The sequence below is a fragment of the Schistocerca piceifrons genome, unplaced genomic scaffold (assembly GCF_021461385.2).
Source record: "Schistocerca piceifrons isolate TAMUIC-IGC-003096 unplaced genomic scaffold, iqSchPice1.1 HiC_scaffold_822, whole genome shotgun sequence".
In the NCBI taxonomy this organism is placed as follows: Eukaryota; Metazoa; Arthropoda; class Insecta; order Orthoptera; family Acrididae; genus Schistocerca; species Schistocerca piceifrons.
In genome coordinates this window covers 1008014-1024869 of record NW_025729083.1, presented here as the reverse complement: position 1 = coordinate 1024869, position 16856 = coordinate 1008014, and the positions used below count along the sequence as shown (strand labels likewise).

At 43.6% G+C, this 16856-nt stretch overlaps 1 protein-coding gene across 1 annotated transcript in view; it reads right to left on the bottom strand.

Annotated features, from left to right (window-relative positions):
• Window positions 1–16856, bottom strand: part of LOC124770384 — a 91516-nt gene that overhangs the window by 10279 nt on the left and 64381 nt on the right. Inside the window, exon 6 of the mRNA XM_047249211.1 lies at window positions 13393–13530. Within this exon, the coding sequence (XP_047105167.1) occupies window positions 13393–13530 (138 nt within the window). The remainder of the gene's footprint in view (window positions 1–13392; window positions 13531–16856) is intronic.

Here is a 16856-nt window from a genome sequence, read left to right as displayed (position 1 = left end):
TGAAGGTTCATGAGGGAAAATCCTTCTCTTCTTTCTTGGATTTACCTCTTTCGCATGAAAAATCATTTGATTATTGATTCCTGCTGTGTCCATTAGAGCTGTAACAATGTAACTGAAAACTATCCCTGGTTAATCTGTAGCTTCGTCAAAAGTTTCAGAATCTTGCAAAGCTAATGTTGTGTACATAGTTCCGCGTAGTCAGCACGTACACAACTTCCCCACTAGAGCGCAGCCCGCTAGGCACAACAGCGCAGGCGCAGCGCTCATCCGTCTCCGCACTACGAGATGGCGCTGTCTTAGACACGGACCAAATTCTGCTTCCACCGATCCGCGTATTAATATGTCTCGCAGCCAATGAGATTGCTGCTAACGTAGAACATTTTCTCCTCACGGATCACACTCGTGCAGTGATACCTGAAAGCGTGAGTTATTATAACGAGTGTACAGACCTCCGATTAGTCAGTCTGCATTAGTCTGCATTTGTCTGTAGTCAAGTTTCAGTCTGCGCCTAATAAGATTATCATATTCCTGTACATAGCCATGAAGAGAAATGTATAGACACTTTGTCAAGTATCAGAGATATGTGAGAATAAGATTAACGTACCAAGACCAAAGGACTTCAGATTGTCAATTGTAAACAGCATCCAGAATCAAGTCACGTAATATCTATGATTTTTATTATTTTCATAAATGTGTGTGGAAATTAATCAAGTTCTGTTTAAAATTGGTAACCGTCAATCTGCTACTCTAAGCGTCCAAGTGGCATTTCTATCGTCTGACCTAACGGCAGAAGATAAACATGCCACAATAAGACCACGAGACATATTGCTGACACTCGCCTACTTCGTTAGAGCGACAAGTCAAATAATCTGATGGTGTGTGTACCGAAGGTCTTACAGTACGCACATCACAGCTAAAAACAATAAAACAGCCTTCTTTTTTTCGGTAATCGGGAACTGATATTATATCATTCCGGAAACCAAACAGATGGGAATGAAAATCCCTAGCATTCTTAGGCAAAAATTGTTGTGGCATCTTGCGTTTATTTTTTGTCAGTATACCGATGCATGTTAGCCGCTTTTTCAACCAGGAGATGGCTAAAGGAGCAGCTGATGTACCAGTTTACCATCGTATGGTTTCTTCTGAAGCCCCCAGAGTGAGTAATAAGCCTTCCTACATCAGAGGAAGAAATGGAAGCATCTTTTGGTCATGTAGGTCGTTTCCCACAAGACACTTCAGTATCACTTGTGAGGAATGCTTCAGCATCTGCGGAAACAAAAACTGAGCAGTGGTAAGATTTGCTGTTTTGAAGAGCGCGCCGCAGCGCGTAATGTGACGCAGTCGCCCTCCGTTTCTGACGGTGGAGGCGCTGTGGCAGTCGCAGCTTTGGTGTCTCCTTATGGTGAGAAAGGGGAAAGGTTGCCTATTCACGTGCATTTAAGGGGCGCTATGAGCTCGGCAGTGAGTCAGTCTGTCAGTCTCGGGGAGTCTGGTCAGTTGGTCAGCCGGGTCAGTGTGGGGCAGTCAGTGTCTGTCTGTCGTCCGGAGTGCTAGTATGTGTTAGCCTGCCAGTCTGCTCGAGTTTGTTCAGGCAATGGTCATTGGCGGTTGGATCGATCGGTTGGTCGGTCGCGTACTGAGACACAAGATGACTTGTCCGTCTTGAGCGTCGGCGCATGTGAGGTCGCCACGTCAGTCCGGTGGACCGCGCCGTATAGCGAGGGATAGTGGCTTCGCGGCCGACACGAGAGCAACAGGAGTCAACCCACGACATCGGACTGGCTGGGGCGAGCTGCGACGCCGTGAGACGGGAGATCGACGCGCCTTCCTGCGTCCGTTGAAGCGGCTGGTAGCGGACGGTTCGGGAGAACGTTTTGGGGTGCTGCGCCTGGTCTTCGCAGACATCGCAGTTTATTAGAAGTTAAGTGATCCGTGATATGTTGTTTCATTTACTTGTTAAATTCTACTTGTTTTCTTGGTCAGCCTCCCGTTCTTAGCTTGTTCGTCTGTCTCTCGTCCGAATTTGTTAGGCAGTTAGTGTCTGTCTATCTGTCGGTCGGTCTGCCGTTCGTTAATAGCTGCCTCTCTCATGACTGGCTGTTAACGAATTTATAGAAGTAAGGTTTAAAGGCCGAATTCCTGAAATATGATTTTATCTTGCCTATCATCTTGCGAGGCGGCATATGTGTAATGTAGAGCATGTTACACATTTTATGTAAGTCTGAATTTCATGGCTTTTATTTAAATAGTCATTTTTATAAAGTTGCCACCCTTCCACCGTCAGAGTCCTTTTAAAAACAAATTGCACTTGCGGTGGCAAATAATTTATTTGTACCATTTCCATCCCTCTTACGGGGTGCATAGTTAATGTGTTTATGTGAGTTGTTAAAATTTTTAGTTTAAAGTAATCTGGTGTGTTGCAGATTTGCACCAGTGTAGTCTTTCAGAGGTTGTTGTGAGCGGTCGTGACTACGGCCGTGTTGAAAGGGAGCGGTAAGATTCTCAGCCCGAAGGCTCATACTGTCAATATTACTCTTTCTGCCTCTTAATAAAATTGTAACTTGATATTTCGAGGGTCCTTTTCTGCTTATAAATTTTAAATCTGTTTTTGAAAAGGCTTCTATGAATAAAATTCCCATTTGTTAAAGGTAATTTCATTTTCATCAGTTACTACTTCCACACTCACCTAGTGTGATTAAATGTGTTAATGTTCTTGATGAATCGCTAGTAAATAAAGTAAATTCTTTAAGAAAAGATTTTGAAAGTAAATTCACGGTTCAAAAACCTGTACCCCGTTCCACACTAGATTGCTGGGATGTTGTTGTTGTTGTGGTCTTCAGTCCTGAGACTGGTTTGATGCACCTCTCCACGCTACTCTATCCTGTGCAAGCTTCTTCATCTCCGAGTACCTACTGCAACCTACATCCTTCTGAATCTGCTTAGTGTATTCATCTCTTGGTCTCCCTCTACGATTTTTACCCTCCACGCTGCTCTCCAGTACTAAATTAGTGAACCCTTGATGCCTCAGAACATGTCCTACCAACCGATCCCTTCTTCTAGTCAAGTTGTGCCACAAACTCCTCTTCTCCCCAATTCTATTCACTACCTCCTCATTAGTTATGTGATCTACCCATCTAATCTTCAGCATTCTTCTGTAGCACCACATTTAGAAAGCTTATATTCTCTTCTTGTCTAAACTATTTATCGTCCACGTTTCACTTCCATACATGGCCACACTCCATACAAATACTTTCAGAAACGACTTCCTGACACTTAAATCAATACTCGATGTTAACACATTTATCTACTTCAGAAACGCTTTCCTTGCCATTGCCAGTCTACATTTATATCCTCTCTACTTCGACCATCATCAGTTATGTTGCTTCCCAAATAGCTAAGCTCCTTTACTACTTTAAGTGTCTCATTTCCTAATCTAATTCCCTCAGCATCACCCGACTTAATTCGACTACATTCCCTGATCCTCGTTTTGCTTTTGTTGATGTTCATCTTATAGCCTCCTTTCAAGACACTGTCCATTCCGTTCAACTGGTCTTCCAAGTCCTTTGCTGTCTCTGACAGAATTACAATGTCATTGGCGAACGTCAAAGTTTTTATTTCTTCTCCATGGATTTTAATTCCTACTCCGAATTTTTCTTTTGTTTGCTTTACTGCTTGCTCAATATACAGATTGAATAGCATCGTGGAGATGCCACAACCCTGTCTCACTCCCTTCCCAACCACTGCTTCCCTTTCATGTCCATCGACTCTTATAACTGCCATCAGCTTTCTCTACAAATTGTAAATAGCCTTTCGCTCCCTGTATTTTACCCCTGCCACCTTCAGAGTTTGAAAGAGAGTATTCAAGTCAACATTGTTAATAGCTTTCTCTATGTCTACAAATGCTAGAAACGTAGGTTTGCCCTTCCTTAATCTTTCTTCTAAGATAAGTCGTAGGGTAGTTTTTCCATTGTCTGCAAAGAATTCGCGTTAGCACTTTGCAGCTGTGAGTTATTAAACTGATAGTTCGGTAATTTTCACATGTGTCAACACCTGCTTTCTTTGGGATTCGAATTATTACATTCTTCTTGAAGTCTGAGGGAATTTCGCGAGTCTCATACATCTTGCTCACCAGATGGTAGAGTTTTGTCAGGACTGGCTCTCCTAAGGCTGTCAGTAGTTCTAATGGAATGTTGTCTACTCCCGGGGCCTTGTTTCGACTTAGGTCTTTCAGTGCTCTGTCAAACTCTTCACGCAGTATCATATCTCCAATTTCATCTTCATCTACATCCTCTTCCATTTCCATAATATTGTCCTCAGGAACATCGACCCTGTATAGACCCTCTATATACTCCTTCCACCTTTCTGCTTTCCGTTCTTTGCTTAGAAGTGGGTTTCCATCTGAGCTCTTGATATTCATGCAAGTGGTTCTCTTTTCTCCGAAGGTCTCTTTAATTTCCTGTAGGCAGTATCTATGTTACCGCTCGTGAGGAGCATCTACATCCTTACATTTGTCCTCTAGTCATGCCTGCTTAGCCATTTTGCACTTCCTGTCGATCTCATTTTTGAGACGTTTGTATTCCTTTTTGACTGCTTCATTTACTGAATTTTTGTATTTTCTCCTTTCATCAATTAAATTCAGTATCTCTTCTGTTACCGAAGGATTTCTACTAGCCCTCGTCTGTTTACCTACTTGATCCTCTGCTGCCTTCACTATTTCATTCCTCAAAGCTACCCATTCTTCTTCTACTGTATTTCTTTCCCCTATTGCTGTCCGGGATATGCTGAACAAACGAACAATGACCCCTGAAACCTCGCTTCTTCAGGTATATTAGCCGTGACTTCTCGCGATGCTCTCGGCAGGATAGTTACGTGCTTTGCGGGGTCCTGGTTGGCTATTCGCATCTTGTAGTTCCTTTAGCATCTGTTCCACTCGAATATCGTACACTTTCTTTCTGAAACTGAATATACACTGATGACCCAAAACAAGTTATTTTTCCGTCTTTGGACCGAAGTACTACACTGATTCTGCGTATCAGGGATCCGCCACTTTGTTCGTAGGTTTTTGGACGTATGTGGCATTAGCTGTCTGCGCGCAGGTCATGAAATTCGCATAGATAACCAGCCGCTGATTTTCGTACGCGGTGATGTCGCCTGATACGATCCAGATTGTTTCCGTGGCATTTACATCAGGCGAATTTGCCCACCGAGGCATCAACGTGGCTTCACTATACTGCTCCTCAAACCACTGCAGCGCTATTCTGGCTCCGAGACACTGAAAGATGACATCGCCGTCGCGGGAGACAGCAAGCACGAAGGAATGCAGGTGGTTCCCAGCTGTCGGCGCACCTTCGGTTACTACCACAGGTCCCATGCAAGTTCAGGAGAACGTCTCCCGTAGCATAATACTGCTCCCAACAGCCTGCGCCCGTAGCGCGCTGCACGTTTCGAGCCGCCGTTCACCTCGAAGACGGCGTTAATGGAGACGACCAGGGAGCTCGTGTAGGAAAACTGTGATTCACCCGAAGAGCCGACTCGTTGCTATTGATCGATGGTCGAATTCCTAAGATTCTGTACCCACTGCTATCGTAATTGACGATGTAGCTGGGTCAAAATTTGAACACGTAGGGGTGGTCTCCTGCAGAGCTCCATGTCCAACAATGTACGATGAAGGGTGTGCTCCGAAGCACTTGAGCATACACCTGCATTGTGATCTTTCGGCACACATGCACCAGATCGCTAACTACGTTACTTTACAGAGCAGACAAGCCTCCAAACCCCACGTTCTGGGGACGGTCGTGGACATCCAACCATTTAGCGCCTAGTGGTACTTTAACCATCCATCTACCTCTTCCCGTAGATGCTCACAATAGTAGAATGTGAACATTCGACCAGCTTCACTGTTTCCGAGATACTCGTTCACAGGCTCTGTGTAATAATACACTACTCGCCATTAAAATATATTATACTAGAACTGACAAGTACATTTTCACGCAATTTGGGAGCGTAGATCCTGAGAAATCAGTACCCAGAACAACCACCTCTGGCAATAATAACGGCCTTCATACGCCTGGGCATTGAGTCAAACAGAGCTTGGATGGCGTGTACAGGCACAGCTGCCCATGCAGCTTCAACCCGATACCACAGTAGTGACTGGCGTATCGTGACGAGCCAGTTGCTCGGCCACCATTGCCCAGACGTTTTCAATTGGTGAGACATCTGGAGAATATGCTGGCCAGGGCAACAGTCGAACATTTTCTATATCCAGAAAGGCCCGTACAGGACCTACAACATGCGGTCGTGCATTATCCTGCTGAAATGTAGGGTTTCGCAGGGATCAAATGAGGAGTAGAGCCACGGGTCGTAACACATCTGAAATGTTACGTCCACTGTTCAAAGTGCCGTCAATACGAACAAGAGGCGACCGAGACGTGTAACCAATGGCACCCCATACCATCACGCCGGATGATACGGCAGTATGGCGACGACGAATACACGCTTCCAATGTGCGTTCACCACAATGTCGCCAAACATGGATGCGACCATCATGATGCTGTAAACAGAACCTGGATTCATCCGAAAAAATAACGTTTTTCCATTCGTGCAGCCAGATTAGTCGTTGAGTACACCATCACAGGCGCTCCTGTCTGTGATGCAGCGTCAAGGGTAACCGCAGCCATGGTCTCCGAGCTGATAATGCTGCTGCAAACGTCGTCGAACTGTTAGTGCAGATGGTTGTTGTCTTGCAAACGTCCCTATCTGTTGACTCAGGGATCGAGACGTGGCTGCACGATCCGTTACAGCCATGCGGATAAGATGACTGTCATCGCGACTGCTAGTGATACGAGGCCGTTGGTATCGAGGACGGCGTTCCGTATTACCATCCTGAACCCACCGATTTCATATTCTGGTAACAGTCATTGTATCTCGATCAACGCGAGCAGCAATGTCCCGATACGATAAACCGTAATCGCGATAGGCTACAATCCGACGTTTATCAAAGTCGGAAACGTGATGGTATGCATTTCTCTTCCTTACATGTGGCATCACAACAACGTTTCACTAGGCAACGCCGGTCAACTGCTGTTTGTGTATGAGAAATCGTTTGGAAACTTCCCTCATGTCAGCAGGTTGTAGGTGTCGCCACCGGCGCCGGCTTGTGTGAATACTCTGAAAAGTAAATCATTTGCATATCACAGCACCTTCTTCCTGTCGTTAAATTTCGCATCTGTAGCACGTCATCTTCGTGGTGTAGCGATTTTAATGGCCAGTAGTGTAGTCTGCTCTTTGTCAAAGTCGCTTGTCTCAATGGATTTTCCCATTTGCAACTCCTACCGTCGCTAGCGTATTTCCACTTCCGCGTGTGATCTGCTTACATACTTTTGCTACCGCGTCACGAGCCCGCAACCCCACCAGGCGGTATCCAATGTCACGGTGGACCGACAAGAACCTTAGATGTACTTAAGTGGTACTATGATCTTTCGTCGGTGTCTGCAGCTTCTATCGAGAACCGGGCTGTAGAAGGATGCAAGAAAGACTGCGAAATAATACAAACTACGAAAAAATAGGAAATAAGAATACGAATGGGTAAATTGTACCAGTGATAGGATGTTGTGTGAGGTCGCTTCCTGACACTACTGACACTACTTGACCCAAGAAACGGCCAGCGAGACCTGCGTGCTGAGAGAGCACACAGGGACTACAGCCAGTTCTGCCCTGGAACCGAGATGGCGGTAGCCCCAAACGCCACGCATTCCGGACACCGAGTTGTGATGTGGATGTGTGATAAACAACCCAGAGCCTGCACGGCTGGCGCCACTAGGCCAGTCAGATGACTCAACACAAAAAGCAGGTGACGTCTATGTCCGTGGACATCGGGAGAGACTGCTTTCATGCCAAACGCACTGGCGCCATCCAACGTGTCATTTCTGTCCAGCCACTTGTGACTCGTTTCCCACAACAACAAAGACTGAATTTATATATCCTAGAATACAAAAAATTGATTATCCTGCACTAGAAGCAGATATACGAGGTGCATTCAAGTTCTAAGGCCTCCGATTTTTTTTCTAATTAACTACTCACCCGAAATCGATGAAACTGGCGTTACTTCTCGACGTAATCGCCCTGCAGACGTACACATTTTTCACAACGCTGACGCCATGATTCCATGGCAGCGGCGAAGGCTTCTTTAGGAGTCTGTTTTGACCACTGGAAAATCGCTGAGGCAATAGCAGCACGGCTGGTGAATGTGCGGCCACGGAGAGTGTCTTTCATCGTTGGAAAAAGCCAAAAGTCACTAGAAGCCACGTCAGGTGAGTAGGGAGCATGAGGAATCACTTCAAAGTTGTTATCACGAAGAAACTGTTGCGTAACGTTAGCTCGATGTGCGGGTGCGTTGTACTGGTGAAACAGCACACGCGCAGCCCTTCCCGGACGTTTTTGTTGCAGTGCAGGAAGGAATTTGTTCTTCAAAACATTTTCGTAGGATGCACCTGTTACCGTAGTGCCCTTTGGAACGCAATGGGTAAGGATTACGCCCTCGGTGTCCCAGAACATGGACACCATCATTTTTTCAGCACTGGCGGTTACCCGAAATTTTTTTGGTGGCAGTGAATCTGTGTGCTTCCATTGAGCTGACTGACGCTTTGTTTCTGGATTGAAAAATGGCATCCACGTCTCATCCATTGTCACAACCGACGAAAAGAAAGTCCCATTCATGCTGTCGTTGTGTGTCAACATTGTTTGGCAACATGCCACATGGGCAGCCATGTGGTCGTCCGTCAGAATTCGTGGCACCCACCTGGATGACACTTCTCGCATTTTCAGGTCGTCATGCAGGATTGTGTGCACAGAACCCACAGAAATGCCAACTCTGGAGGCGATCTGTTCAACAGTCATTCGGCGATCCCCCAAAACAATTCTCTCCACTTTCTCGATCGTGTCGTCAGACCGGCTTGTGCGAGCCCGAGGTTGTTTCGGTTTGTTGTCACACCATGTTCTGCCTTCATTAAACTGTTGCACCCACGAACGCACTTTCAACACATACATAATTCCATCACCACATGTCTCCTTCAACTGTCGATGAATTTAAATTGGTTTCACACCACGCAAATTCAGAAAACAAATGATTGCATGCTGTTCAAGTAAGGAAAGCGTCGCCATTTTAAGTATTTAAAACAGTTCTCATTCTCGCCGCTGGCGGTAAAATTCCATCTTCCGTACGGTGCTGCCATCTCTGGGACATATTGACAATGAACACGACCTCATTTTAAAACAATGCGCATGTTTCTATCTCTTTCCAGTCCGGAGAAAAAATATCGCAGGCCTTAGAACTTGAATGCACCTCGTGTAACACCAAACAATTATGTTTCAGTGACCTTCCATCCATGGCCAGTTTTTCAACCTCCACGAGTTTCAGCCACTGTGATGCAACGGCTGCCTGTAGCAAGTCTTTTTCCTTTATGTTGGTACTTTAATGACCCATGAGGACAAGGGCCAGGCAACGGATAAACACGGTCTGTCAAGACCTGGTGTTGTTTACAAACGTTGCATACTATAAAACAAAAGAGGGCAGGCAATTTGCCGTGCGGGATTAGCCGAGTGGTCTAGTGCGCTGCAGTCGTGGACTGTGCGGCTGGTCTCGGCAGAGGTTCGAGTCCTCCCTCGGGCATGGGTGTGTGTGCTTGTCCTTAGGATAATTTAGCTTAAGTAGTGTGTAAGCTTAGGGACTGATGACCTTAGCAGTTAAGTCCCATAAGATTTCACACACATTTGAACGTTTTTGGAGGCAATTTACACACACACATTAGGAGGATAATAAACTCTCTCAAGAATGAAAGCTCACATGGCATTGATGGCATTTCCAGCAGGATAATAAAAGCTTGTTCTAAAGAAATAAGTGGGATTCTTAGCGACATATGTAATAGCTCTCTGAAGCAGGGTATTTTCCCAGATAGACTAAGGTATGCCATTGTTAAACCACTGCATAAAAAAGGGATACGTCTGATGTCAACAACTACCGCCCAATCTTTCTCCTGACTGCCTTATCCAAAATTCTTGAAAAAGTAATGTATTGTAGAGTAGCTTCACACCTTTGTAAAAATAGAATTTTAACAACATGTCAGTTTGGTTTCCAGAAGGGTTTTTCAACGGAAAATGCTATAGATACTTTCACTAATGAAATTTTAAATGCTCTGAGTAACCGGAAGTCACCCATTGGGATTTTTTGTGATCTATCAAAGGCTTTTGACTGTGTAAATCATGGAATACTTCTAGATAAGCTCAACTACTGTGATATGAATGGGGCAGTGCTCAAATGGTTTAAATCATACCTAACTGGAAGAGTGCAGAAAGTTGAAATAAACAGTTCACATAATATGCAAAAAACTGGTGAATTCTGAAACTGGGGAAGAATCAAGAATGGGGTACCGCAAGGTTCGGTCTTGGGTCCTCTGCTGTTCTTAATATGTATTAATGACTTGCCATTCTATATTTACGAAGATGCAAAACTGGTACTTTTGCCAATGATACAAGTATAGCTATCACACCTGACAGACAAGAATTAACTGGTGAAATTGTAAATGATGTTTTTGAGAAAATCATTAAGTGGATCTCTGCAAATGGGCCCCCACTAAACTTTGACAAACTGTACAGTTCCACGTAGTAAATGGAATGACCCCATTAATAAATATAGACTTCGACCAGAAATCGGCAGCTAAGATAGAATATTCAAAATTTCTAGGTGTTTGCATTGATGAGGGGTTGAATTGGACAAAAACACACAGACGATCTGCTGAAACGTTTGAATTCAGCTACTTAACCTATTAGGGTCATTGCAAATTTTGGCGATATACATCTGAGTAAATTAGCTTACCACGCCTATTTTCATTCTGTGCTTTCGTATGGCATCATATTCTCGGGTAACTTATCATTGAGTAAAAAGTTTTCATTGCACAAAAGCGTGTAATCAGAATAATTGCTGGAGCTCATCCAAGATCATCTTGCAGACACTTATTTAAAGAGCTAGCAATCTTCCCTGTAGCCTCACAATACATATATTCGCGTATGAAATTTGTTATTAACAATCCGAACGAATTCAAAAGTAATAGCAGTGTACATGGCTACAACACTAGGAGAAAGGATGATCTTCACTTTTTTTTTTTTTTTTTTTTGGTCATCAGTCTACTGATTAGTGTGACGCGGCCCGCCACGAATTTCTTTCCTGTGCTAACCTCTTCATCTCAGAGTAGCACTTGCAACCTACATCCTCAATTATTTGCTTGACGTATTCCAATCTCTGTCTTCCTCTACAGTTTTTGCCCTCTACAGCTCCCTCTCGTACCGTGGAAGTCTTTCCCTCACGTCTTAGCAGATGTCCTATCATCCTGTCCCTTCTCCTTATCAGTGTTTTCCACATATTCCTTTCCTCTCCAATTCTGCGTAGAACCTCCTCATTCCTTACCTTATCAGTCCACCTAATTTTCAACATTCGTCTTTAGCACCACATCTCAAATGCTTCGATTCTGTTCCGGTTTTCCCACAGTCCATGTTTCACTACCATACAATGCTGTACTCCAAACGTAAATCTTCAGAAATTTCTTCCTCAAATTAAGGCCGGTATTTGATATTAGTAGACTTCTCTTGGCCAGAAATGCCTTTTTTGCCATAGCGAGTCTGCTTTTGATGTCCTCCTTGCTCCGTCCGTCATTGGTTATTTTACTGCCTAGGTAGCAGAATTCCTTAACTTCATTGACTTCGTGACCATCAATCCTCATGTTAAGTTTCTCGCTGTTCTCATTTCTACTACTTCTCATTACCTTCGTCTTTCTCCGATTTACTCTCAAACCATACTGTGTACTCATTAGGCTGTATATTCCGTTCAGCAGATCATTTAATTCTTCTCCACTTTCACTCAGGATAGCAATGTCATCAGCGAATCGTATCACTGATATCCTTTCACCTTGTATTTTAATTCCACTCCTGAACCTTTCTTTTATTTCCATCATTGCTTCCTCGATGTACAGATTGAAGAGTAGGGGTGAAAGGCTACAGCCTTGTCTTACACCCTTCTTAATACGAGCACTTCGTTCTTGATCGTCCACTCTTATTATTACCTCTTGGTTGTTTTACATATTGTATATGACCCGTCTGTCCCTATAGCTTACCCCTACTTTTTTCAGAATCTCGAACAGCTTGCACCATTTTATATTGTCGAACGCTTTTTCCAGGTCGACAAATCCTATGAAAGTGTATTGATTTTTCTTTAGCCTTGCTTCCATTATTAGCCGTAACGTCAGAATTGCCTCTCTCGTCCCTTTACTTTTCCTAAAGCCAAACTAATCGTCACCTAGCGCATTCTCAATTTTCTTTTCCATTCTTCTATATATTATTCTTGTAAGCAGCTTAGATGCATGAGCTGTTAAGCTGATTGTGCGATAATTCTCGCACTTGTCAGCTCTTGCCGTCTTCGGAATTGTGTGGATGATGCTTTTCCGAAAGTCAGATGGTATATCGCCAGACTCATATATTCTACACACCAACGTCAATAGTCGTTTTGTTGCCACTTCCCCCAATGATTTTAGAAATTCTGATGGAATGTTATCTATCCATTCTGCCTTATTTGACCGTAAGTCCTCCAAAGCTCTTTTAAATTCCGATTCTAATACTGGATCCCCTATCTCTTCTACCACATCAGACAAATCTTCACCCTCATAGAGGCTTTCAATGTATTCTTTCCACCTATCTGCTCTCTCCTCTGCATTTAACAGTGGATCTTCACTACACAAGGTTAAATCTAACTTTCGCTCAGAAGGGGGTAAATTATGCTGCCACAAAAGTCTTTGGTCACTTACCTAATAGCATAAAAAGTCTGACAGATAGACATATAGCATTTAAAAGAAAATTGAAAGAATTTCTTAATGGCAACTCCTTCAACTCATTCGATGAATTTTTGGATATAGTAAGTGGATAATTTCCCAAAACCCACAAAAAAATTAGAAATATTGAGTGTCATGTAATATTTTGTCTTATGTAATATCTTGTATAGACACCTTTTATTAACCTGACACGTTCCACATCATTACGAAGTGTCGTATTCATGATCTATGGAACAAGTACTAATGTAATCTAATCTAATCTAAAGGTGAATTGAGAAATATACATGGTTATTCAAAGGTTGACATTTAATCTTCAAGCTGAATGCTACTGACTCTGTGAAGGCAAAGAAGTATGTGGAGATCGACTGAAACAAGTACTTTACTGTTAGGAGTCTCCCCTCTGCCTTCTTGAAAAATGCAATAAAATGGTGTGTGATTTATTGTCTGTAACTACTGGCTGACGCCCCCGTAATTCATACTGTGAACGTGAAAAACGTGGGCACGTTGCGATGGAACTCACCTCATGCGAGAGACTTCAGCATCACCAGGTGGTGGAGTGGGGCAGGCTTCCACTGGTGGCGCGGCTGCCACGGGAGTACAGCTTTGCTCGCTGGAGGTGCCGTCCGCCGTCGCCCTGCTGTCTCCAGTGGCTGGAGTGCTAGACCGAGGGAGAAACCGTGTTAGCGAGGAGGCCAGGGGGGAACCTCACTACAGGGACTACTGCTAAGGGTTGTCATTCTTAACAATGGAACACACACTGCCGGCGACTGTACTGTGACCACAAAGGTGAATCCCTTACCATCGAGGTAATCAGTTCGCACACCTCTTCTCCTCAGATTCTCACAACAATCCGTTGCATACCAAAAAAACATGTTGTATAAAATAATATGCAAATGAGAGGTACATACAAGTGCCAACAGTTATCGTGGAGCGATATTACAGCACAATTTGAATGCATAAAAACAACAATAAAACAGAAACTAGAACTCGAACAAACTTTAAATAAACTGATTGGGCACTGTAGTCACTGAATGATGTTCCCAGCTCGTGTGTCACGGACGGGCTGTAAAGCCACAGGTGCAAAACGAGGAGAGCAGCTTTTGAACTAGTGGGGAGGACGATCAGAGAAGCAAGGGGTAAAAAATTTGCGATATTATGAAGCCATTCCAGTAAACCATTTAATTGCTGTAAGAATTAATATCACAGAAATTGAAACATTTCCCAGTGCCTGTATTTGATTCATATTAGCCAACGAGTACCCTCAATGAACAGACCAATGTTGAATATCATTTGACTGCAAAGTTTAAGTGTCTGAGTAAGATCAGTAAAGAAAACAGAGACAACGCATATATACAATTACGCTTTGCAATGGGTATAAAGAGTATATATTGTGATCACTGGTACCTTAACATCTACCCACTCCTGTGTGATAGTTATTTTTCCTCTGTGTCTAACAGTATTCCCAAAAATAAGTCACATAATGTACTACCTGATATTTTCGCATGGCCACAACTGCTGCACCATTAAGTGGACTACACTTGCCAGTACAGACTAAACATTTTGCATCCACATGCCCGCACTTCAGCACCTGACTTGCTGCTCTTGACACATCTACTTGGACATGCTAATCAACCTCAAACCATATTTCTCCTAGTATTTGCTATTATTAGACTGCAAATGAATTAAATATGGCATAATATTGTGCATTCACTGACTTCAGTCATCAATATAAATATATGCAGTCGTACCCCTACAGTCTGTGTTGTATACATACAACACTGTCCAGTTAGCTTAATATGATCACCTGTCAAAACACTGAATAGGCTAAATAACCGCATGGGCAACTGCGAGACATGCCGGAAGAGAACCAACGACGTTCTGATAGGCACCAAGAGGCATGTGCTGTCATGCCACGGTCATCTGTGCTGGGTTTCTCAGTTGACAATCCGTGGCACAGACTGTCTGATCAAAGTGGTCCCGTACATTCTCGTTTGGTTTGAAATCCGCTAGTTTCGTGGCGAGGGGATTACAGGCCACTCACCCTGATGCTCTTCACACCATGTACATGTATTGCGAGCTGTGTGACAGGTTGCGTTGTCCTACTGGTAGATGCAATCATGACGAGGAAAAAAAAACTGTTTGTAAGGGTGGACCTGGTCCCCAAGGATAGATGCATACTTGTGCCGATCCTTTGTGCCTTCCAGAATGACGAGTTCATCCAATGAGTGCAACGGAAACATTCTCCGAAATGGCCACCTGTCGCCATTCAGTGTACACCTAGTTCTGGTGCTCCCATGTAACTTCCATCCTTCGTCACTGATGAAAAGCAGGACCATATGTACCAACATTCGCTGAATGGTCGTTAAATAAACACTGTTGATATCCCCTTAGTTCATCTGGGCAGTCAACTGCTCAATGGCTGCATATCTGTGAGCTCATACACGTCTCTGCAGCCATCATTCACCACTGTCATCCATGGCACGCAATGCACAACAGTTGTCTTGGCACCGGTTTTGGGTGGTGCCATTATGCCACGCAGGTTGTGCTTTAACCAGGACGGTGAAATGTTTCTTTTCATTTGTAAATAAATTTCAGTCCCAAAACTGAAATAATTTATGTAAACCTACGTCAGAAACGTCGTATTTTTGTGTGAATTTCGCGTATTGTCTCTGAGTTGTCTTATAACGTAAAATTGCAATTAATTCCTAAATGTGAGAGAGCATACAGATGTCAAAACTAGCGAAAGAGAGCAATTGTATTTTTTAATTGATAATAATGCATCAAATGCAGCGCAAGCGGCGTCAACAACCAAATTTGATGCGATCGGTCGCACCGGAAAGGAGCGCAGTGAAGTCTCTCGAACATTTTCCCCCGCAAGAGACTTCCAGAGCAGTAAGAGACTCAGTAAGAATGACAGTAGATTTGCCTTCAGTTGTCTATTTGTATATAAACACGAGCGGAGTCTGGATCGGTCTCTCTCGATATCTCTCTCTCCTGAGGCCCGCTCTCTTCCGGTGTCTCCGCTCTTGTCGATCGGTCTCTCGAATGATTTTGTGGTAGGCAGTTGAACTTGAAAGATATTTTCAAGGTGTGTAAGGTACTTATCTATGTAAAGGTATCGTCAGTATATGAACCAATGTTTCATTTCAACGACATTAACCTTGCCTGCCAACTTTTCTATATCTCAGTAGTTTCTGTACTGTGGTAGCTGCGACACTGCCGGACTTATTGTTTGCTATCATATCATTCTGTTTACTTGACTGCTTCTTTTAATTAATGGCACTCCAGTATATTTCCTCTTTTCAAAATGTATTTTTCCATTACCACTAAAGAGCACCAGTCAAAATAGATAAAACTTTCCTTTTTGGAAATAATAACTCGACAGCACACATACAATTTACAAACTTGGCAGTTTCGAAAATGCTTCTTGGCTGGAAAGCCAATGCTCGTGCATGTTTGGACGTCAGATAAATCGCTCCCTTTCTGTACTGTGGTAGCGACTGTACTGTTTCCTCGTTCATTCAACACGTTTCATTTGCCCTCCACAGCCTACGCCGCCGGCTGGCGTGTACTAGGGGTGTTGCACGTTGACGTCGAAAATAGGCGATTTCCCTTTAGTTGTGTTGTCGCCTCTATAAGTTGTCTACAGACGTACATTTCTGTAGCTTCGAGTTCCACGTTGAAGGTCAGCATTTCACCCCTGTTGTTTGAATGTGGCTATTGCTAGGGAATATATAAATTAGTTTATGCACATTGTGTTCTCAGTCACGTGACTTCTGCAGGTTTGTCAGTAGACCACATATATAAATTAAAGCTACTAATGCGTTGAGGTAAGACGTTACGAAGTATGGGACTGGCAGTTATTCTCTCAGTGCAGTGCAAAAGCTATGCTAAGTAAGCCACTCGACGGAAGTTTGTATGTAATGTTTTGACAAGCAGAAACAACTGTGAGAGGAATGTGGATGATAGTATAATTAAACATAT